The following is a 24518-nucleotide window of genomic DNA, read 5'->3' as shown; positions in this document are numbered from 1 at the left end:
CCAAAATGCAGGTCACATGACCATGGAGTGACTGGCTGTTGGAACTGCACAATGGGGTTTTAAGTATCTTTTGGGGTGGTGTGTGTGTGTCAGTTGTAAGTTTTAACAGTTGTGAAATGACCAATCATAAATTGAGGATAGAATCAAGATCATGTTAATAGAGTTAATACTGCTTCATAACACCTTGGGGTAAAGCCACACTTAGAATCCTGCATCCAGTTTTGGTCTCCACAACGTTAAAAAAAAAAAGATGTTGAGACTCTAGAAAGAGTGCAGAGAAGAGCAACAGAGATTATGAAGGAACTGGAGGCTAAAAGATATGAAGAACGGTTGCAGGAACTGGGTATGTCTAGTCTAATGAAAAGAAGGACCAGGGGAGACAGGATAGCAGTCTTCCAATATCTCAGGGGTTGCCCCAAAGAAGAGGGAGTCAAGCTATTCTCCAAAGCCCCCTGAGGGCAGGACAAGAAGCAATGGATGGAAACTAATCAAGGAGAGAAGCAACCTAGAACTGAGGAGACATTTTCTGACAGGGAAGACAATTAATCCAGGAGCGTCAAACTCAAGGCCCGGTGAGCTGGATCCAGCCCGCAGGGGTGCTTAAATATGGCCCAGTGAAATATCAAAGGACACGCCAGCGACGCCTCAGATGGCCAAAATGGACCGCGGGGGTTGGGGGGGGGGAGTGGGGCATTTTTGGCGCCCCCAGCCTCCAGCAGCACCCTGACTGCCAAAAACGGGCCTCGCGGGGGCCTCACGCGGCCTCCTCGCCGCCCGTTTTCACCGGCAGAGTGCTACAGGAGGCCGTAGAGGCCGAAAATGTGGCATGGGACACCTCCCCCCCCCGACACCAATCCCCCGTTTTGGCCAGCAAAGTGCTGCAGGAGGCCAACTCCGTCCCAACTCCTTCCCCCCCCCCTCTCTCCTCCCCCCGCCAGCCCGTGGAGGAGAAGTACAATGCTGATCCGGCCCTCAACGAAATCAAGTTTGACATCCCTGAATTAATAATCGAAACGACTTGCCTCTAGAAGTTGTGCATTCTCCAACATTGGAAGTTTTTAAGAAGAGATTGGACAACGGTTTGTCTGAAATGGTGGCTTCCTGCCTGACCAAGGGGTGGGATTAGAAGGCCTCCCAGGTCCCTTCCAACTCTGCTATTCTATTCTGTGGTTGGGTTCTGTTCTGTTCTGAAAAGGTCTGCCGTAACTTTGAGCAACCGATCGTAAGTTGAGGACTACCTGTACACTCCTAGATAAAAGGTGGGATAAAAAGCTAATAAATCAAATATATAGAACAGAGGTGTGTTTTTGACAAGGGTTAGGCTGTGCTATGACTATGCTATGCTATGCTATATTTTCTATTCTATTCTATATTTTTAGCTATTCTATTTATTCTATTCTATGCTATGCTATTCTATATTTTCTATTCTATGCTATTCTATTTATTCTGTTATGCTATTCTATATTTTGTTTTCTATTCTATATTTTCTATTCTATTCTATATTTTCTTTTCTATGCTATGCTATGCTATATTTTCTATTCTATTCTATTCTATTCTATTCTATTCTATTCTATTCTATTCTATTCTATTCTATTCTATGCTATGCTATGCTATTCTATTCTATGCTATGCTATTCTGTATTTTCTATTCTGTTCTATATTTTCCATTCTATTCTATTCTATTCTATTCTATTCTATTCTATTCTATTTCTATTTCTATTTCTATTTCTATTTCTATTTCTATTCCTGTTCTATTCTAAATTAAAAGATTGCCTTGCATACACAGGAGAGCCAATCAGCGAATGCCCAAAAACCGGATAAAGCATTGAAGGCACACAAACCTGAGCGGGATGTCCCATCGGACAAGCGCGAAGCATGTTTTGCCTGCTTCTTCGACTGCAGCTCACGGGCTTCTATCTCCACTTGAACCTGGGCGACTTTGGCCCCCGGACTGGCCGAGTTCTTCACTCGTTTCCGCCGGCGGTCGACGAGATGATGCTGGACTTCCTTACGCCCGATCTCCCGCGGGACCACCAGCTCCTGCTCAACGCGGAGGAACTGGTTCAGCTGGTTGAAAAAAGGCCACGTTCTCCTGCCCGATCCCCAGTGGCTGTGCCCTCCGAGGCAATCCTTGTAGCTTTTCCGGAGATGCTTGGCTTTCTCCCGGCACTGGAGCCAATTCCGGTCGTAACCCCGGGCCTTCATCTGGCATGAAATCCACTCAAACTGAGAGACCGTCCGGTAGTTTGAGAAGAGGGCTCTCTGTACAGATGTGTCCCCCCAGATCTCAATAAAAGCTTGGATTTCGTCCTCGGTCCAGCGAGGATGCTTCCAGTGAGAGGCCGTAAAATCCCGGAGAGGACAAGAGGTTTTCCGGGAGAACCGGGCGCCTCCTGACGGGCTGGACGCAGCCTCCGAAAACGAAGAGTCCCTGGGTCCTAAGTCGAGAAAAACGGTGAACACGAACAGAAAACGAGCTATGTTTCACTCTGGCGTGGCAGGTCTTTTTTTGGGGGTGGGGGGGTGTATTTTTAAACGCCGGACGGAAGGGGTGAAAAGGCAGCAGGCACACAGCACAGTGTCAGGATTCCGTCAGCTAGCCAAACTTCCAAAACTTCCAAAGGATTTATTGGGAGTTAACATGTCCGGCCCTGCCTGGGTGTAGCCAACTCTGAGACACACAATTCACTGTCACCCTTGACCCTAGTTTTTCCCTTGCCTCCCTGGGCGTATAGTAATTCATATTCTCCAACGGGACACATCCATAGCCCAGAGTCATCAATCATGTTCTCCAATTAGAATTTTGCCCGGCAGAAACTTCAGTCACCTAGTTACTATCTTTGAAAAAAACTATTTATGGAATGCACTTACGATTTCCAAGCTGCCGCACACTGCTCTTTCAAACCCCTTTCTCCCCCCCCTCCCTTTCTGTTGGCAACTCTAAAATGACCATAGACATATTTTATGAGTTGACACACAACTAAGTAGGGGGGCAAATTGAAAGGCAAAAACTGTCACAGGAGATAGGTGCGGAAAAGCGGACGCCAACCAAGAAAGAGGGTGCCCACCAGGTTTTGCTATTTATTTTATTTTATTTTTTTGATGAACATGGTTCAACGCCAATTTGGGATGTTAATTTTTACGTGGGTGTTCCCGTGGTTAGACAGGCAGCCTTATAAATTGGATGAGCCGCTGTGGTGCAGTGGTTAGAGTGCAGTACTGCAGGCTACTTCTGCTGACTGCTGGCTGCCTGCAATTGGGCAGTTCGAATCCCAAAAGGCTCAAGGTTGACTCGGCCCTCCATCCTTCCGAGGTGGGTAAAATGAGGGCCCAGATTGTTGGGGGCAAGAGGCTGACTCTGTAAACCACTTAGAGAGGCCTGCGAAGCACTGTGACGCGGTATGTAAGTGTTACTGCTATTAATAAAGAAACAGGTGCTCAAAATAACAACTGTGAATGGGGGATGTGCCTTAAACCAGAACACACATTTGAAAAATGGGATTCAGCAATGATACATTCATTAAGTATTGTTTTTATTGTAATGGAGGATAGGGTTTCCAGAGTAAAGCACAGGCTATGTTGTGGATCTTGTGTTTACTTTCCCTCCCTCCCTCCCCTGTCATCTCTGTATCTCTCTCTTTCTCTCTCATCTCTGTATCTCTGTATCTCTCTCTCTCTGTCTGTATGTATGTATGTATGTATATACACAGATACATAGATATATAGATACATAGATACACACACACACACACACATATATCCCTCCCTCCCTCCTCTGTCATCTCTATCTCTCTCTTTCTTTCTCTCATCTCTGTATCTCTGTATCTCTCTATCTATCTGTATGTATGTATGTATACACACAGATACATACAGATAGATAGATAGATAGATAGATAGATAGATAGATAGATAGATACATACATACATACATACATACATACATACATCCCATATGGATCCCTCCCCTGTTATTCGGGTTTCTCTCTTTCTTTCTCTCTTTCTTTCTCTCTCGATGAAGTCTCTCTCATCTCATGTATCAGGCTTGTGTCTCTCATCTGTGCTTCTAGAGTAAAGAGATACTCTGACAGACAGACAGACTCTGAGAACACAGATAGAAGACACAAGCCTGAAGATGATGAATGAGACTTCTCTCATCTGTATGTATATGTATGTATGTATGTATGTATACATACAGATACACAGATGTAGATAGATAGATTTAGATAGCAGATAGAAAACACACACACACACCAAGATCTCTGTATCTCTTTTTTTCTCTTTCAAATCATCTCTATCTCTGTGAGAACCTCAGAAAATATATATATATATATATATATATATATATATATATATATATATATATATATATATATATATATATATATATATATATATATATATATATAAATATCCCTTCCTCCCTCCCTCCCTCTCCAAATCTAAAGAGATTTTTTTCGGCCTAACATTCGCTCTTATCAAGAGCCAACATCCCAAGATCTAGCCAAAATGGACATCCAATTCATACAGGCAGAGAGGGATGCTGTATACAATTTCACCCAACAGATCCGTATCCATAACCTCGTTTTCCTACTGACTGAGGGCTAGACGTTGCCATTGCTTTTGGTTGCAAACAAGGCCACCTCAAGAACACAGGCTACAAAACTTTCCAAAGCTGTGGGGAAATTCAAAGACAATTCATCGCAAATTTCCTCCTGTTTTCTTCCTGAGTTGTGACGTTTGCACTAATAACCTTAAAGGAAAAAAATACGGGTCGTCCTCAACTTACAGCTGTTCATTTTAGTGATCGTTCACTACTTGATATAAATACTTTCCAAAAAAAATTGGTAGACTACGCGTCATTGGGTGACCATTTGAAGTTAAAATGGCACTGAAAAAAAAATCTGACTTTTGTCCGTTTTTTTTCCACACCGATGAGCTTTGTGGCATCCCCATGGTCACGTGATCAAAATTCAGCCACTTGGCAACTGACCCATATTTATGACGATTGCTTTGTCCCGGGGGTCATGTGACTCCCTTTTGCGACCCTTTTGACAAGCGAAGTCACTGGGGGAAGCCAGATTCACTTAACAACCGTGTTACTAAGTGAACAACTGAAGTGATGAACTGAAGAATTGCGGCAAGAAAGGTCGTAAAACGGGGCAAAACTCCCTTAACGAATGTCTCGCTTAGCAACGTAAATTTTGGGCTCGGTTGTGGTCGTAACTCAAGGACTCCCTGTGGACTTTTACTGCCTGTCGATCCATTGCTCTGGGATCCTTTCTTGCTGAACAATGCCTTAAAACACGTGAAATAAACCTAGAGAAAAATCAAGCTGATTGAGGAGAATTAGGATGCTCTCCAAACTCATTCCCCTCGCTCAAAAGGAAGTCGGAAATTATTCTTGCAAGGGTGACAAGCAGACTTCCTCTTACCTGTTCCGGGATCTGGAATTCTCTCACTTTCGACAGGAAACTGGATGAAAACCTGCTCATCATCTTCTTCTTCTGGATTGGAAGCCAGGTCTGGTTTGGGCACCAGGAGTCCCTCTTAGGATTCAAGACAGAGGGAGACAGAGAATTATTTGGGGTACCAATTCTGGAGAATTCTTCGCTTCCCAGGCCCATCATTCATTTCAGTGAGGTCTCTATCACTTCAATTAGGTTTTTTTTTTAACAAACTGCATCGCTGTTTGGTTTGGTGGCAGCTGTGCCTCAGATAGAAAGTCCCTACAAAGAGTGGTAAGGACAACCAAGAAGATTATAGGACACTCGCTTTCCGTTATTCAGGATACTGCTTATAAGCGCTACATGTGCTTAGAGCTTGAAGGATTGTTAGAAACCCCATACACCCACGTCACGGTCTGTTTCTGTTGCTCCCACCTCAGAGGAGGTTTCTAAATATTTCTATTAGACTACCAGTTTGTGTAACAGCTTTGTTCCCTGCGCCCTCCCGGTCTGGTAAATTTGCAAGATTCGTCTCTTTCGCTATGTACATGCATACATCCGAACTAGACTGTTGTTTCTCTGTCTGTAATAGACAGTATGTGGGTATATGCATAATTTTGTATTTATTAATTCATTTAGTCATGTTTATGTAATATACATTGGAGGTAGTGAGCCTCTGAGAGCTGTATGCAATGAAATTTCATTTTAATGTATGCCGATAAGTATACACTCAAAGTGACAATAAAGTTATTCTATTTATTTATCCATCATCTATCTATCTATCATCTATCGATCTATCAATATCTATCATCTATCGATCTGTCGGTCTGTCTATCATCTATCTATCAATCGTCTAGCTATCTAGCTATCAATCATCTATCAATCATCTGCGGTGACGCAAGTGGCTAGAGTGCGGTACTGCAGGCTACTTCTGCTGACTGCCGGCTGATTGCAATTTGGCAGTTCGCATCCCACCAGGCTCAAGGTTGACTCAGCCTTCCATCCTTCTGAGGTGGGTAAAATGAGGACCCAGATTGTTGGGGGCAATAGGCTGACTCTGTAAAACCCCTTAGAGAGGGGTGAGAAGCACCGTAAAGTGGTATAGCCATGGTGAATAGGCGGCAATACAAATCTAATAAATAAATAAATACAACTGTTCTTTCTTTCTTTCTTCTTTCTTTCTTTCTTTCTTTCATCTATCTATCATCTATCTTATCTATCTATCATCTATCTATCAATCATCTATCTTCTATCTTATCTATCATCTATTATCTAACTATCTATCTTATCTATCATCTATCTATCTATCTTATCTATCTATCTTATCTATCCATCTATCAATCTATCATCTATCTATCTATCTATCATCTATCTTATCTATCTATCATCTATCAATCTATCATCTATCTTATCTATCATCTATCTATCAATCTATCTTATCTATCTATCATTGATCTATCATCTATCTTATCTATCATCTATCTATCTTATCTATCATCTATCTATCATCTATCTATCAATCCTCTATCTTATCTATCTATCTATCAATCTATCTTATCTATCTATCATCGATCTATCATCTATCTTATCTATCATCTATCATCTATCTTATCTATCTATCATCTATCTTATCTATCATCTATCATCTATCAATCTATCTTATCTATCATCGATCTATCATCTATCTTATCTATCATCTATCATCTATCTTATCTATCATCTATCTATCATCTATCTATCAATCATCTATCATCTATTATCTATCTATCATTAACTATCTATCCTATCTATCATCTATCTATCTATCTATATCTATCTTATCTATCTATCATCTATCTATCATTAGCTATCTATCTTATCTATCATCTATCAATCATCTGTCATCTATCTTATCTATCTATCTATCTATCTATCTATCTATCTAATGAGCAGCTAAACTCGCCCAGTAACCAGAGGCAGTCCTTGACTTATGATTTTAAATGAACCTGGCAATTACAGTCCTAAGTCATAACTGCAGAATTCTGGTCCTCATGCAACCGAGGCAATTGCTGTGTGAAGCTTGCAGCTGGGGGTTGGCTGAAAACCTGAGATAGGGCTGTTGGGGGAACAGACTGAATGAAGCTCTCGACACCAACCCCTGACGTGTGGGCGAGTGGGGTCGGTGGGGGCAGCACATAGCTGGACAATAGACACATTGAATAGACCCATCTTTCCCGGTTGATGAGCCGAGAGGTCCTTGAACCAAAGTTGGAGGGCCACCTGTCGGCGATGCTCCGGTGGTTCCTGGACCGAGAAAGGGGGTTGGGCTTTAGGTCCTCCAGGCCGGGACCCTTCCAATCCCAGGACCCTTACCCAAAGAATCGGCGTCCCCGTCCTCCTCCTGCATGACTTGCCAGAACATGGTCTGCTGGCCCGACTGGGTCGGGGTTGACTCCACCACATTCAACGAGACACCAGCATCTTTCAGGTCCACCAGATCCTAGGGAAGGGGGAAAAGTCACTGGGAAGTGTGTCCCAAACCGACAGATTGTTCTGGGCTTAATCATTTCTGCAGAACAACATGAGGCATTTTGGCAGTTGGTAAAGAGAGAGCCCTGGGTGCAAAAAGGGGAGAGGGAGGGAGAGAGGGAGGGAAAGAAGGGAAGGAAGGAGGGAGGGAGGGAGGGAGGGAGGGAGGGAGGGAGGAAGGAAGGAAGGAAGGAAGGAAGGAAGGAAGGAAGGAAGGAAGGAAGGAAGGAAGGAAAGGAAGGAAGGAAAGGGAGGGAAGGAAGGGAAAGGAGGGAGGGAGGAAAGGAAGGGAGGAAGGAAGGAGAAAGGGAGGGAAGGAAGGGAGGGAAAAGAGGAAGGGAGGAAGGAAGGAGAAAGGGAGAGAAGGAAGGGAAAGGAGGGAGGGAGGGAGGAAAGGAGGAAGGAAGGAAGGAAGGAGAAAGGGAGAGAAGGAAGGAAGGGAAAAAGAGGAAGGGAGGGAGGAAAGGAAGGGAGGAAGGAAGGAGAAAGGGAGGGAAGGAAGGGAAAGGAGGGAGGGAGGGAGGAAAGGAGGAAGGAAGGAAGGAGAAAGGGAGGGAAGGAAGGAAGGGAAAAAGAGGAAGGGAGGGAGGAAAGGAAGGAGGAAGGAAGAAGGAGAAAGGGAGGGAAGGAAGGGAAAGGAGGGAGGGAGGGAGGAAGGAAGGAAGGAAGGAAGGAAGGAAGAAAGGGAGGGAAGGAAGGAAGGAAAAAGAGGAAGGGAGGGAGGAAAGGAAGGATGGAGAAAGGAAGGAAGGAGAAAAGGACGGAGGGAGGGAAGGAAGGAAGGGAAGGAGGAAGGGAGCGAGGGTGAAGAGGAAGGAAGGAGAAAAGAAAGGCAGGAGGGAAGGAAGGGAGGGAAAGGAGGGAGGAAGGGAGGGAAAGGAAGGAAGAGAGAGGGGAAGGAAAGAAGGAAGGAAAGGGAAGGTGGAAGAAAGGGAAGGAGGGAGGGAGGGAGGGAGGAAAGAAGGAAGGAAGGAAGGAAGGAAGGAAGGGGAAGGAAGGAAGGGATGGAAGGAAGGAAGGGATGGAAGGAAGGAAGGAAGGAAGGAAGGGAAAGGAGGAAGGGAGGGAGGGTGAAGAGGAAGGAAGGAGAAAAGAAAGGCAGGAGGGAAGGAAGGGAGGGAAAGGAGGGAGGGAGAGGGAGAAAAGGAGGAAGGAAGGAGAAAAGGCCGGGAGGGAGGAAAGGAAGGAAGGGAAAGGAGGGAGGAAGGGAGGGAAAGGAAGGAAGAGAGAGGGGAAGGAAAGAAGGAAGGAAAGGGAAGGTGGAAGAAAGGGAAGGAGGGAGGGAGGGAGGGAGGAAAGAAGGAAGGAAGGAAGGAAGGAAGGAAGGAAGGAAGGAAGGAAGGAAGGAAGGAAGGAAGGAAGGAAGGAAGGCAACAAAGGATAGAGCCACATTCGCCTTTACTCTTTGCACGTACAAACACATTCTCAGCCTTAAAAGCACAGTAGAAGGTGATTCTCTTTTAAGATCACATCAGATCCAATCAAATTGACCACCGGAAATACTTCCGGCAAGAGGCACCGCTGTCCACAAATCCTACACTAAAATGGTTACGTGGTGTTGTGCATCGCAGCCAGGTACTCTAGTATACCCTGGGTTGTCCCAAAGGTGGATTTTTTTTTTCCCAAGAGGCGACTTGACTTTTTGGTTTTTCTTTTGAAGACCTTTCACTTCTCATCCAAGAAGCTTCTTCAGCTCTGGCTGGATGGTGGGGAATGGAAAGACTGATACTCCTTGCAGACAGCTGGCCTGCACCTCTGAGTACTGCTTCAAGGACCCCCATCTGGCACAACCAGCCACCCGGCCACCCCAGCCAAAAGCCTCAACCATACCCCACTGCCCTGTGCTTGTCAGGCACTGCTTTAGACAGCCCCATCCTTTCCAAAGGACCCTCCTCTCCTCTCCTCCTCTCTTCTCCTCTCCTCTCCTCTTTTCAACCTCTCTTTTGCATTTATTCATCATACCTTACTAGGAGAATCTTGATCCGTTTCCTCTCCCTCAGGAAGAAGCAAGGAGCTGGAATCTCCACAGTCTTTGCTTCCATTACCTTTAAAAGTCAGAAAATATATATATAGATATATATATATAGATATATCCCAACCAATCAAGATGAAGAAAAAAACCATTCTGGCACAGCAGTAGGCTAGCACCAAATTTAAAACAGAAACGGCTGTGAAAGTCTGACTCACAGACGAACACAATACAGAAGCCTGATGATGGCAGATGAGATTCTGCCGAAACATTGCTACAACTTTAAAAGCACAACTATAATGACGTGGGAAATACCCAAACAAAGCTGAATATATATATGTGTGGATCTTTGGTTATTCGGGTTTTCTCCCGCGTAAAATTGGAAGTATCTAGGCGACGTTTCGATGAAGTCTCATTCATCATCTTCAGGCTTGTGTCTTCGGCTTTCCACAAATCCTTTCCACAAATCCTTTCTACAAATCCGAGAAGCACAAAGCTGAAGACAGAAGCCTGAAGATGATGAATGAGACTTCTTCGAAACGTCGCCTAGATACTTCCAATTTTACATGGGAGAAAACCCGAATAACCAAAGATCCACATACAAATACCCGCGAAAACCTCAGAAAATGTATACATATACATACATACATATACATACATACATACTTACATACATACATATTTGTTTTCTGAGGTTCTCGCGGGTATTTGTATGTGGATCTTTGGTTATTCGGGTTTTCTCCCGCGTAAAATTGGAAGTATCTAGGCAACGTTTCGATGAAGTCTCATTCATCATCTTCAGGCTTCTGTCTTCAGCTCTGTGCTTCTCAGAGTGATGTGAGCTTGCAGCTGCTTCTTCCTTTTAACTGCTAGTGGGGGTGTGACTTGATTGGGTGGGGGGCTTGGCTGTGTTCTGATTGGGTGGGGGTGTGTTCTCATTGGTTGAGGGTTTGGCTGTGTTCTGATTGGTTGGGGGGTTGGCCATGTTCTGATTGGCTGGAGATGTGTTCTGTTCAGGTGGGGGCTTGGTTGTGCTCAGGTTGGTCTTAGTTACTGGGGGATTTGAGCTGGTGAGCTGTGATCTTGCTGTTTGTTTTCGAGTTTGTGGTCGTGCTGCATCTTCATGGTGGGGGTCAGTTCGCTTCATGTATGGCTCAGAGGGGTTTGAAGTGGGTAGTGATGCAGCTGCAGTGCGGCTTCTGGTCTGTGGTCGTGTCTCATCTTCTGTATGGGTGTGAGTCTGCTTTTTACGTGGAAGTGTGGTGGTGGCATCTTTTTTATAAATAAAAAACGTAAGGAGAAAACAAAATGCATTCCAAGTACTGCTCAATTTATAACAGCAGTCTGTTTAGCGACCATATTGAAGTTGCAACGGCACTGAAAAAAGTGATGTATGACCGGTTTTTTTTCACACTTAATGACTGCTGTGGTATCCCCACGGTCACATGATCAAAATTCAAAATTCAAACCCTTGGCAACTGACTCCTATTAATAACGGTTGCGGTGTCCCAGGATCGCGTGATCCCCTTTTGCGACCTTCTGACAAGCCAAGTCAGTGGGGAAGCTGGATTCGCCGAACAAGCGTGTTACTAACTGAGCGACGCCGCCAACTCGCTTAACCAAGGCAGCAAGAAAAGTCATAAAATGGGGACAGATTCGCTCAACAAATGATTCACTTAGCAATAGAAGTTATGGGCTCAACTCTGGTCGTTAAGTTGAAGGACGATCTGTATTTGGGGGAAAGCTGGGCAGTCCCTGACATTAAAAACTCCCAGAGGTTTACAAGTCAGCAAAACAGAAAACAAAAAATTGAATTAGTTTGTCCAATAGTCTCCATTTTTCTGTTTGTTTTCTAGGAAAGGTCTTTCAGCTTGTCCAAATTTCCTAACAGTGAGGACAATTAACCAGTGGGATGGCTTCCCCGCTAGAAATTGTGGGTGCTGCATCACTGGAGGTTTTTAAGTCACATCTGAAACAGCATAGAGCATATGGTGAATTTTTTTGTCGTGGTGTGCCGAAAGTCTGGTGCGTGTGCCGGCACCCACAATGCAATGCACCCCCTGTGCATGCGCACGCCACACCCACACCCCGCCCCTTACCTGCATTGCACAGGCGTGTTGCCTCCCAGACTGATTTTTGGCCTGCTTGAGGCCGTTTTCGCCCTCCCGGAGGCTCGAGGGAAGCCTCTGCAGCCCCAGGAGGCTGAAAAACGGGCACTTCCGCGGTCTCCTGAGGCTGCAGAGGCTTCCCTCCAGCCTCTGGGAGGGCAAAAACGGCCTCAAACGGACCAAAAATCAGTCTGGGAGGCGTGCGCATGTGCTGTAGCAAATAAGTTTGGCTGGGGCTTGCATGCCTGCACAAATGGTTCTGTGTGCCACCTGTGGCACACGTGCCATAGGTTTACCATCACAGGCAGAGGGTCTCCTTCTAGAGCAGGGGGCTGGACTAGAAGACCTCCAAGGTCCCTTCCAGCTCTATTCTATTCCTATTTCTCCTCTATTCTATATTCTATTCTATTTCTATTCTATTCTATTTCTATTCTATTCTATTCTATATTCTATTCTATATTCTATTCTATTATATTTCTATTCTACTCCTATTTCTCCTCTATTCTATATTCTATTCTATTTCTATTCTATTCCTATTTCTATTCTATTCTATTCTATTCTATTTCTATTCTATTCTATTTCTATTCTATTCCTATTTCTATCTATTCTATATTCTATTCTTCATGTTCATTCTATTCTACATTTCTATTCTATTCTATTTTTTTTCTTTCTATCTATCATTTATTCTTTCTATTTCTATTCTATTCTATTCTATTCTATTCTATTTCATTCTATTCTATTTCTATTCTATTCTATATTCTATTCTATTTCTTTCTATTCTATTTCTATTCTATTCCTATTTCTATTCTATTCTATATTCTATTATATTTCTGTTCTACTGTACTCTATTCTATTTCTATTCTATTCTATTTCTATTCTATTCTATTCCTATTCTCTTTCTATTCTATTCTATTCTATTCTTATTCATTCTATTCATATATTTCTATTCTATTCTATTTCTCTATTCTATTCTATTCATTCTATCTATTCTATTTCTATTCTATTTTATTCTATTCTATTTCTATTCTATTCTATTTCTATTCTATTCTATATTATTCTATTTCTATTCTATTCTATTTCTATTCTATTCTATTGTATATTCTGTTCTATTTCTATTCTATTCCTATTTCTACTCTATTCTATATTCTATTCTATTTCTATTTCTGTTCTACTGTACTCTATTCTATTCTATATTCTATTCTATTTCTATTCTATTCTATTTCTATTCTATTCTTTTCTATTTCTATTCTATTTCTATTCTATTTCTACTCTATTCTATATTCTGTTTCTATTTCTATTTCTGTTCTACTGTACTCTATTCTATATTCTATTCTTTCTATTTTATTCTATTTCTATTCTATTCTATTTCTAATCTATTCTGTTTCTATTCTATTCCTATTCTATTCTATTCTATTTCTTTTCATATTTCTATTCTATTCTATCTATTCTATTTCTGTTTCTATTTCTGTTCTACTGTACTCTATTCTATATTCTATTCTATTTCTACTCTATTCTATATTCTATTCTATTTCTATTTCTGTTCTACTGTACTATATTCTATATTCTATTCTATTTCTACTCTATTCTATTCCATTTCTATTCCTGTTCTACTGTACTCTATTCTATATTCTATTCTATATTCTTAGAAAATCATTCAAACTTCCAACTCTCTTTAATAATTTCAAGAGACACACTCATTTCTCCCCCCAGCTACATAGACATCCAGACACATTCCCACTACTTAGTTCAAATAGAGGGTTAAACCTTGGCTTCTTAACCAAGGTTAAAGTTAAGGCTTATAAAATAATACTTTATTTCTAACACTGACTCATTAGCACAATACCCTGAGCCTTTTATACTTTTTTTTTTTTAAAAATTGCCTGATATAGGACTCACACATTGTGACAACCCAAAGCTGGACAAACTGGAATAGTGGTCTGTGCGTGTGTGTGTGTGTGTGTGCTGTTGTGCTCATTCACAGGCACATGTAATGATGGTTCAGTGGGTTTATTAATCATCATCATCTTCATTTAATGACCCCACAATCCCTTGCAGGATGGAGTCTGGGCAACAGAATGGAGCTAGCAGAGGGCGTTAATGGCCGGATGCCTTTCCTGTCACCAATGCGGAGTTTTGTTTAGCAGATATATTCTCAGTGTGCCCGGAGAAATATCTGCCTCTACCTAGGATCGAACTCACAGCCTCCTGATTGTGAGGCGAGAGCTCTACCTCGAGGCCACTGCAAGTGGGTTTATTAATATTCCCCATCAATTTCCCTTCACCAAAAACCCAGAACGGTCCAGACCAGGGGTCACCAACCTTTTGCACCTGAGGGACCACTAAATTCATAATTTTAAATCTGGTGGACCATGAATATGATCTGCCTAAGAACTGGCTGGATGGGTGTGGCTAGGTGGTCATGTGACTGGGAGGGTGTGGCCAACTCGATGTCACTCATGTCGAGGGGCGCCTCGCTGGCCTCTACACGCCCCTCCCCCTCCCAGCCCCTCCTCGCATGCCCGCCTGGGCTCCTTAAGGCCCCCACAGGAAGCAGTGGTTAGAGCTAAGCAGCAGTGGTCTATGAACCACCAGTTGGTGACCGCTGGTCCGGACTACGTCCAGACAAAAGCAGACCAATGCTAGTCCACAGAGCAATAGCCAATGAGTCCACAAGGCCCTTGAAAGTTTCCTAGACAAGATAAACCCACAAAAACCACCGTTTAAGTGTGCGTGTGAGTGAGTGGGACACCACAGTGCGATCTGAAGGCAGCCACTGTTCCTTGAGGAAGGTCATCTTGGCTTTTTTTGGAAAAAAACAAAAAACCCACACACAAACACCCACGATGGAAGACCCTGCTTTAATCCTTGGCGTTTCCTCACCCGACAAATGGATCCCTCCGTGATTGTCCTGCTTAATGTCTTTATAGATCGCTTCCTGGTCAACATCCAAAGTAATCCGCTCTTCGGCCAGGGCGGTCTTGGCGATCACCTCCTGCGACGGCTCCTAAACAAGAGAGGAGAATCCCGTTTTGGATCAGGCCGGGAGAATGAAGCCAAAGCATGAACAATTCTGCCAAAACTGAGCACCGACGGTGTCAGCCTTCAAGATCTTCTACTACTGCTTTGCATCTTTTGGCTGCCATAAGTAACGGGGGGAGGAGAGGGAATATTGTCTGGGAAGAGAGCTGGAGGTGTTACATTCTTGTGTTGTGTAAATGAGGAGAGGGGGGAGTATAAATTCCTATTTAGGTTTCTATTTCTCGCTTAGCTCTCTTTTCTCTGCGCAGCTGCAAATCTTTATCAAAATATGCCAAGGTCAACGGACAGAGGCCTCATCACCACCTGAAGATGTCCACATGATCATCTTCACAACTTTTAATTGGAAGAATCATTTGAACTATGGGGGGTGGGAACATTTCCATCACTTTGTATATGTGATTTGCGCGCCTAATTTCTCAGATTCAGAATTCTACTGATGCTACCACTTCATTTTCAGTAAAAGGTATCTTTTCTCTAATCTAAAGAGTCTTAAGTATTTCTTTCTTGAATTTTGAATGGAGCACCACCTGACAGACGGTCTTCTCTTACAGGTGGTCCTCGGTTAACGGCCATTCGTTCAGCGACTGCTTGAAGTTGCGACGAATGAAACCAGTTGGCAACTGGCTCACCCTTACAACGCCCGCAGGGCCCTGTGGTCATGTGGTCACCATTTGCAACCTTCCTTGCCACCTACTCATCAATGCGGAAGCCAGTAGAAAAGACCGCAAGTTGCACCCGCTGCCTTTCTCCTGAGGGGCCCTCTTGCAGAATACTCCGTAGCAAACAGTTGTGCTGCAACACCCTCCCTACACATTCAATACGGTCTCACTCTGTAGTATGTACCCGCTCTCCGGTATTGAAGATTTAAGAGCTGACCAGCCGCTCTAAATGCTGATGCAATGAGAATTGAGTCAGCAGGACATTGCTGCTTTAAGAAGCTGTCTATGTAAGGGAGGCCATAAGAGGGCTTATCTCTCTCTCTCCTGGTGTCCAATGAAACTACATCTCCAATGTAGCTCTCTGTGCATAGTAATGAAGATTGACTGCTTACCTGGTATGTGCCTAACACGTATATGTATGTACTAGTTCTATACCCTGCTTCATTACAAAACTATGTGATCATGCTTAGTTTTTGGGGAGGAAAATAAGGGGGGGGAAATTCTGCCTCTGCCTTACCAGCATCCATCAGTATTCATCTGGCTAAAATCCTGTCAGTGTGTGAGAGAGTAGAGGGCTGTTTGGAAACTGAAGCAGTATTTGCCGTGTGAGCCAGGAGACAGCAAGGAGCCCGGGCGTGGCTTAGCTCAACTGTTTTGTACTAAAGCTACTACTTGGTGCTGTGAAACTGAAACTGAAACTCCTCTGCTCTGCTTGTGTTTTGCATTTAAAACAGATTTCTTTTCAGGTGGGAAGGGGGAATAGAACTCCTTAGCATCAGAGCGTGTTAATAATAATAATAATAATAATATATGAAATATTAATGCTCTGATGGTCATTTCGAAAAATCCTTTCTTAGTGAGCACCTAGAAGCCAAGAGGGACATCTGTGCCAAATTTCAAGTTTGTAGGCTTTTATGGTTCTGGAGATTTTGTGATGATGTCACATAGATGGATGGATGGATGGATAAAAATAGAAGGTTCCAATAAACATGTTCTCTGAGGAATCTGCCTGCCTCAGAGTTGTGATTTTGGTGGATGCGTTACTCAGAACGATGACAGACAACCTGTACTGAAACTTAATTCACCTGTCCTGCAGAGAGGCTCAAATATTACAGACCAGCCACTTTCCTACCTTAACCTCCTGCCGGTTCAGCAGGAAATTCTCTATCAGAGCCGCCGCCTGGGAATACGTGTCCGATCCTCCAGGTCGGATCCAGCTCTGGAGCTCCGGTGGGAGGCTGGCCAGGAACTGCTCCAGGATCAGCAGCTCCAGGATCTGCTCCTTGGTGTGTCTCTCCGGCTTCAGCCACTGGCGGCAAAGCCTCTGCAGTTGTCCGTAAACCCTACGCGGGTCTTCGATCTCCTGGAAGCGGAACTGCCGGAAGTGCTGCCGCTGCACTTCGATCCGTATGGCTTCCCCTCTCAAGATGGCCTCCTTCACTTTCCCATAATCCTCCTTGTCCTTTGCTTCTAAGCCGCTGAAAGCCCGCTTCGCTTCTCCGCTCAGGGCTGGCAGCAGACGAGGCACCCACTCGCCCCTGGGCCACTGGCAGGCACGGGCCACCTGCTCGAAGGAGGCCAGGAAGGCCTTGGGGTCATCCCAAGGAACGCTGGCCAGCATCTCAGAGTCCTCCTCCCACCCCACGTGGGGACATGGCAAGGTCTTCAGGAAGTCCTGCCACTGGGTTTTCCAGGGTTGCTGCATCCCACGGAAAGATTCCAGTTTGATTTCTTGAGATAGCTTCCAGCCTAAGTGCTCCATCTCTGTGCATTTGGAAAAATCATCACTGCAAGGTTTCCTTACACGTTCCCCTTCTGGACTTCTAGATTTTGGCTCCATGTCTCCCTGAACTGTCAAGCCACCAATTTGGAACGGGATCACTTCTTTAAAAAAAACACCTGTTCCCCCGATTAAGCTAACTGGAATAATTAAACGGCCTTTTCCCCCACTTCTTTCAAATTCTGGTTTGAAATCCAAAACACATTTTCTCCGTCTGGATTGGCAAAGAGGAACCCCGAGCCAGGACGCTGGTTAGCTTCCAAGTTACAGAAGACGCTGCGTTGGCCTCTCTCGATTTGCAGAGGGAGCTCCTTCCTCCTAAATGAACACAAACCAAACAGAAGAAAAAGTGTGAGATACGCCAAAAAAAAAAAAGAGAGAGAGGAGACTTCGAGGATCATCTCAACGGACAGAACCAACCTAGAATGAAGGAGAAATTTCCTGACAATTAAAACAATTAATCAGTGGAATGTCTGGCCTTAAGAAGTTTTGAGTGCTCCAACACTGGAGTGTTTTAAGAAGAGACTGGACAACTATTGTCTGGAATGGTATAAGGTTTCCTGCTTGAGCAGCGGGGTGGACTAGAAGACCTCCAAGGTCCCTTCCAACTCTGTTATTCTGTAGGACTACCTATAGAATAGAATAGAATAGAATAGAATAGAATAGAATAGAATAGAATAGAATTCTTTATTGGCCAAGTGTGATTGGAAACACAAGGAATTTGTCTTGGTGTAAATACTCTCAGTGTACATAAAAAGAAAAGTGACATTCGTCAAGAATCAATACTTACACTTAATAATAGCCCTAGGGTACAATAAGCAATCAAATCATACTAGGAAACAGTCAATAAAAATTGTAAGGATACAAGAGACAAAGTTACAGTCATACAGTCACAAATGGGAGGGGATGGGTGATAAGGTTTTTCATTCTATTTAGATTATGCCCTTTCTGTAAATGAAATATAGCATATTTGTAGCTCAGGGTTGAATTGTGGGGTCCTCGGTGCTCTCTGAGCCTGGTGGTTTTCTTGTAGACGTTTCATACCCAACTAGATAACGTCATCAGTGCATTGATGACGTTACCTTGTTTGGTAATGAAACGTCTAAGGAAAACCACCAAGCTCAGTAGAAACTCTCTCTGTTTCCAGGCTGGTTATCCTAGGGCTGTTTCACCTCTTTCCTTTCCAACTCTTGTTATTCTATTATAGTAATTCATTTAAGCAAAAAATGCACACAGACACATACACAACTCAGAGGGCTGAGGCACTTTAAAAATTAAAAAAAAAAAAGATTTAAAAAGGATTAGTTTTTCTTAGAATGCGGTTATGTTAACGTTGTGTGTCAGGGGAATCTCAGAAGGAATCTAATAAGTCCCTTTTCCGACTAAGAAATGTGGTTAAAAGGTAGAAGCTTTTAGAATTTTGTTCTGTTCTGTTCTGTTGTTCTGTTCCGTTCCATTCTACTCTATTCTATTCTTTTGAAAGGAGGTGAAGCCAGAGCAATTGTGCAGGTGCACATTGCATGTCAAACAGGTTACAAGGGCCTTATCAAGTAACTCCAGGCTATTATTTATTTATTTTTTTATCAACAAACAACCACAAGACCTAACAGGCCTGAAGGACATACAGGTAGGAAATGGCTGCAAATGTGGGCCGGTTGCCTAGCACCTGAAATGTAGTCACATGATCATATGGGGGGGGGGGTAGGAACTTTGCAACTGGGTTGTAACTAATTTTAAGGGAGTCCGTTGAATATTTGAACGGTTGCTAAGCGACCGGCTGTACAACCACTACCTGTACAATTATCCTCCAGGTGTAGCTTCAGTTTCAGAAGGCCAAAGACTCCTGGCTCCATAGCAAGATGGGAAGCAAATAAATTTAATAATAAATAAAATAATAAATAAATAAAATAGGGTTTTTAGTGCCCCAGAAATATTCAAGGAGCAAAGTAGTCTATGGGGAACCAAGTGCTACTTTCCTTTTATTTAAAAATTCGCAGGGAGCACAAAACTTTTTTTTCTCCTCACAAAGTATAATAAATGTAGATCTAAGTTACACACATTTCAAGATACATTTCCACCTGTTTTTATAGGCATCAACCTTTTGGGGTCAAATTAACTATCTCAAATGCGACAAAGATTATCTCCACAGATTTCTTCTTACTTCCAAAACACCCAGATAATGGAGAACAATCGAAGACGTAGTTGACGGAGGACCAAATTTTAACAATGTCACAAACTGCCAACGCTATTTAATCAAAGTAGTATGGTATATGACAGCAATTCAACTCTGCAGTTACAAAACATACTTAGGGAAACTTTTGAGGAAAATGGGGGGGAAAGCTAACCTTAATCAGAGGACTTTGCCTTAATATGCCACATAAACTTATCCTTTATGGCTTTCAAATCATAATTCAGATTACTACGATGGAAGACCGCTCTCGTTATTCAATATGTTATTAAACACACCTTAGTTAATTAAGACTAGGTTCAAAGAATATTTCTAAGAGATAAGAGAGATAGGAGAAAAGGGATCGAGCCCAGAATTATGGGTGGCCATACAAATCTTTTAAATGAATTAATGATTATTTTAAATTTTTGTTGTTGTTAAGTTTTTGTTGATTTAATTGTTTTTAGTTGCAAAGTTGTGAGTCTCTCTAATTCCCATTAGGTATAGAATAGGTGGTACCCTGCTCAATAGTAATAACTGTGAGAGGGATCTTGGAGTCCTAGTGGACATGAACATGAGTATTAAATATATATGATATGAAATTAAATATGAGCCAGTAGTGTGCAGCAGCTGCCAAAAAAGCCAACACAGTTCTAGGCTGCATTAACAGATCACATGAATAGAATAGAATGGAATTTTTTATTGGCCAAGTGTGATTGGACACACAAGGAATTTGTCTTGGTGCAAATGCTCTCAGTGTACATAAAAAGAAAAGATACATTCGTCAAGAGTCAAGAATCATAAGGTGCAACACTAAACAATAGTGATAGGGTACAAAAAGCAATCAAATCATACTAGGAAACCATCAATATAAATCATAAGGATACAAGCGACAAAGTTACAGTCATACAGTCACAAGTGGGAGGGGATGGGTGATAAGGAGCGATGAGAAGATTAATAGTAATAGTAGTGCAGACTTCGTAAATAGTTGGACAGTGTTGAGGGAATTTTTTGTTTAGCAGGGTGATGGCATTTGGGGGGAAAAACTGTCCTTGTGTCTAGTTGTTCTGGTGTGCAGTGCTCTATAGCAGGGATCCCAACCTTTTCGACGCCGCGCCCGGTTCCGGCGTCAGCTGGCGCCGCGGCCCGGTTCAGCGTCAGCTGGGCGCCGCCATCTTTTTTGAAAAATCACTTCCGGTGGCGTCACGGAAGTGATTTTTCGTCAAAAATAAGCGGCGCTAGCGCTTCTGGTGAGCTTTCGGGTAGAAATGGCTTTCTACCCGGAAAAGCTCACCCAGCTGGCGCCGCCATCTTTTGAAGAAAAATTGCTTTTTTACCAAAAAAGATGGCGGCGCCCAGCAACCAGCGGCCCGGTAAGGCTTGTTCCATGCTGCCCGGTACTCCGTCCGCGGACCGGCGGTTGGGGACCCCTGCTCTATAGCGTCGTTCTGAGGAAGGAATTGAAACAGTTTATGTCCGGGATGTGAGGAGTCTATAAGTGAAGTGTTAATGCCACTTTATAATCCTTTGGTAAGACCACACTTAGAATCATAGAATAACAGAGTTGGAAGGGACCTTGGAGGTCATCTAGTCCAACCCCCTGCTCGAGCAGGAGAGTCTATTTCGAATATTAGCCTCTACCTAGGATCCAACTCACAGCCTCCTGATTGTGAGGTGAGAGCTCCACCTCTGGGCCACCGGAGCTGCACTTGGAATACTGCATCCAGTTTTGGTCTCCATGATATAGAAAAGATGTTGAGATTCTGGAAAGAGTGCAGAGAAGAGCAAAAGATGATGAGGGGACTGGAGGCTAAAACATATGAAGAACGGTTGCAGGAATTGGGTCTGTCTAGTCCAGCGATGGCGAACCTTTTTGTTGTGGTGTGCCGAAAGCGCGCATGTGCATAATAGCACACGTACGTGCCGGCACCCACAATGCAATGCGCCCTGCCCCCCTGCGCATGCAACACCACCGCCCCGCCCCCTTACCTGCACTGCGCATGCGCGCACCTCCCAGCTTATTTGTGGCCCGTTTGAAGCCGTTTTTGCCCTCCCGGAGGCTCGACAAAAGCCTTTGCAGCCTCGGGAGGCCGAAAAACGGGCCTTCTGGAAATACCGGAAGTGTCCCTTTTTCAGCCTCCGGAGCCCGAGGGAGGCCGTTTTCGACCTCCCAGAGGCTCAAGGGAAGCCTCTGGAGCCTCAGGAGGCTGAAAACAGGCCCATTTCAGCACTTCCGGAAGCCTCATTTTTCGGCCTCCTGAGGTTGCAGGGGCCTCCTTCGAGCCTCCGGGAGGGTGAAAGCGGCCTCAAACGGGCCGAAAATTAGCTGGGAGGCGCACGCATGCGCAGTGCAGGTAAATTTGGCTGAGGCTCGCGTGCCTGCACAAATGGCTCTGCGTGCCCCCTGTGGCACACGCGCCGTAAGTTCAGCATCACAGGTCTAGCCTAACGAAGAGAAGAACTAGAGGAGGCAGGATAACAATGTTCCAATATCTAAGAGGCTACCACAAGGAAGAAGAGGCCAATAATCTAATCTCCAAAGCACCCGCAGGGAAGACAAGAGGCAACAGATAGAAACCAATCAAGGAGAGGCCTAATGTAGAAATAAGGAGGCATTTCCCAAGCAATTAATCTGTGAAAGGAATTGAACCCTGGAAGTTGTGGGTCCTCCATCTTCAGAAGAGATTGGATCACCATTTGTCCGTGATCAAATTTTGGCGGTCCGCAGAAAAATTACTTGCATTTTTTAATATTGCACTAAATCAGGGCTCCTCAAACTTCGGCCGCTGGGCTGGCTATGTTCAATGAATGTTTGCGTTGCTGCTAAGTTTCTCCCTTCGGGGTCTTTTTGTGCAGGTCGGAGAGGGGGCAGAAACTCCTATTTGGGGTCTGCTTCAGCCTCCTGGTGTGGGGCTTTGGGCGAAGGCTGGAGGGAAGGGCCACTGGTGGCGAAGAGCCGGAGGGCCTTATTCCAGTGGGGCCACTTCCTGGCCTGGAAGTGGCTGAGCATCTCAGCTCACTGAGTCTCCAGGTGCCGGTACGTGGCCTTGCACTCCCGCAGGGCTTCCCTCTGCTTGGAAAGCCTATGCTCGTAGTCCTCAGTGAGGTGCTTCTGCTGAGCCTCCTTCTCGGTCAGATCCAATTTGGACTAAGCCGACTTTTTTTTGCCAATTCTTTCTCTCGTGGTGGCTGCTTAGTAGACACCAGCAAGGAGCCCCTTGATGTGAGTGACATCAAGTTGGCCACACTCACCCAGCCACCCACTCACATGACCACCTAGCCAAGGCCCACCCAACCGGTCCTTAGGCAGATCATATTAGTGGTCCACGGGATTTAAAATGATGAATTGAGTGGTCCCTCAGGTCCGAAAGAAAGGTTAGACTAGATGGACCTCCAAGGTCCCTTCCAACTCTTTTGTTATTCTGTTCTGTGATTTCTGGTTCGAGTCAGGGGGGTCGGGCTAGATGACCTCCAAGGTCCCTTCCCACTTAACGGAGTGGGAGATTCCTGATTTCAACCCAGGCTTCCCATACAGTCCTGGGGCATCTAAGTTTAAAAAGAAAAAAAGGGGGGAGAGATTCGCCACGGCCTTCTTCTGGGACCCTTCCCCCCCCACCCGGCCCCGACTGCCCAGCCTAACCTGCAGCCCGGGCATTTCCTCGTGGTCTCCTTTCCCAGCGTTAACCACGCCTCCTCCTCCTCCTCCTCCTCTTTGCCGGTTCCTCAGCCCGGCAGCCACACGGGGCCGGCGGAAAAAGCAAAAAAGGCGGAATGGCGGACAACAAAGATCCCTCACCCTCCACCTCCACCCCGCCCGCCCTTTTGTCCCGCGATGGAGACCCTTCGCGAGGCGCAAAGCGGATCCCTCCGGGGGGGGCGCAGGAGATCGCAGGCGGCTGCGGCGTCCCCGGGATCCATTCCCCGCGCCCCGCCGGCTCCAGGGCGCGGCGGAGGAGGCGGTGCGGGCCCTCCTCCGGTTCCCGGGGGCCAGCGGCAGCAGGCCGGGCCCAGGCGGCGTCCAGCCCTCCGGGGAGGGGTGGGGGACGCGGAAGGGACCCGGCGGGCATACCTTGCAATCTCGGCGGCTGCTCGACCCCGCTGGACACCCGGCCGTCCCCGGACTTGAAAGCGGAGCCGGGCAGAGGAGCCCGATTGCCGGGTTTTTATTGTTTTTTTTATTTTTCCCGGGGTTGGGTGGGGTGGGGAGAGGATCCGACCCGACGGCTCCTTTTTCCCCCCCTCCTCTCCTCCTTCTTCGATCCCGCCGGCCGGGCGCTGGGATTAATGGCGGAGCCGCAAGAAGCAGGCGAGGCTCCTGGCCCCACCGCCCCCTGCCGGCGGATCGGCGTTTTGGCTCCGCCTCGACAAAAGGCCCCCCGTTCGCACGGCGCCCCGAGCCTGGGATGGGAGCCTCCCCAGGCCGCTTAGCAGGCTTGTCCCCACCCCACCCCCGGTCCCACTCCGCGCGTTGCGCTCCTGCCCGCTTTCAGCTCGGGTGGGGTGGATGGGTGGGGTGGGGTGGGGCTGTCCTTTGCAAACTGGCCCCGTCGCCCGATTGCGAGGTCCCGCCGGGCCCCTGCTTGGCCAGATGGGGTGGGTGCATAGGAGGGCGGGGGGGGAAATGATTGACCCAGGTTTGCACACGCACACACACACACACACACGCGCGCGCCGGGAATGCGCGGAAATGGCACGTCAGGGTTTGCGAACGCGGGTCTGCGGCGCCAGTTGCGTTCTTTGAGTGCTGACGTGCATGGATGCATGGATGCATAGATGGGTGAATGAATGGATGCAGGGACGGATGGATGGATGGGTGAGTGGATGGATGTAGGGATGGATGTGTGG

The 24518-nt window shown here is 45.4% G+C and overlaps 1 protein-coding gene across 6 annotated transcripts in view; it reads right to left on the bottom strand.

Annotated features, from left to right (window-relative positions):
• The window catches only part of LOC113425110 (zinc finger protein 18-like), a 38646-nt gene extending 14558 nt beyond the window's left edge, over positions 1-24088 (bottom strand). For 2 of the 6 annotated variants that reach the window (XM_087952936.1, XM_087952935.1), the window contains exons 1-7: positions 23743-23955; positions 16859-17821; positions 14909-15032; positions 9914-9996; positions 7796-7922; positions 5432-5545; positions 1841-2437 (exon numbers count right to left, since the gene is read on the bottom strand). In XM_087952936.1, coding sequence (XP_087809062.1) covers positions 1841-2437; positions 5432-5545; positions 7796-7922; positions 9914-9996; positions 14909-15032; positions 16859-17566 — 1753 coding nt within the window. In that variant the 5' untranslated portion in view covers positions 17567-17821; positions 23743-23955. Of the gene's footprint in view, positions 1-1840; positions 2438-5431; positions 5546-7795; positions 7923-9913; positions 9997-14908; positions 15033-16858; positions 17825-23313; positions 23471-23742 lie in introns of those variants that run through there. The other 4 variants (XM_087952938.1, XM_087952937.1, XM_087952940.1 and 1 more) reach the window with 4 other exon arrangements.
• Between the last annotated feature and the right edge of the window lie 430 nt (positions 24089-24518).

The sequence above is a fragment of the Notechis scutatus genome, chromosome 2 (assembly GCF_049901735.1).
Source record: "Notechis scutatus isolate UNSWTSFEM ecotype Mainland chromosome 2, rNotScu1.2, whole genome shotgun sequence".
In the NCBI taxonomy this organism is placed as follows: Eukaryota; Metazoa; Chordata; class Lepidosauria; order Squamata; family Elapidae; genus Notechis; species Notechis scutatus.
The sequence above is the reverse complement of the archived record's forward strand: the minus strand, read 5'-3'. Positions and strand labels throughout refer to the sequence as shown.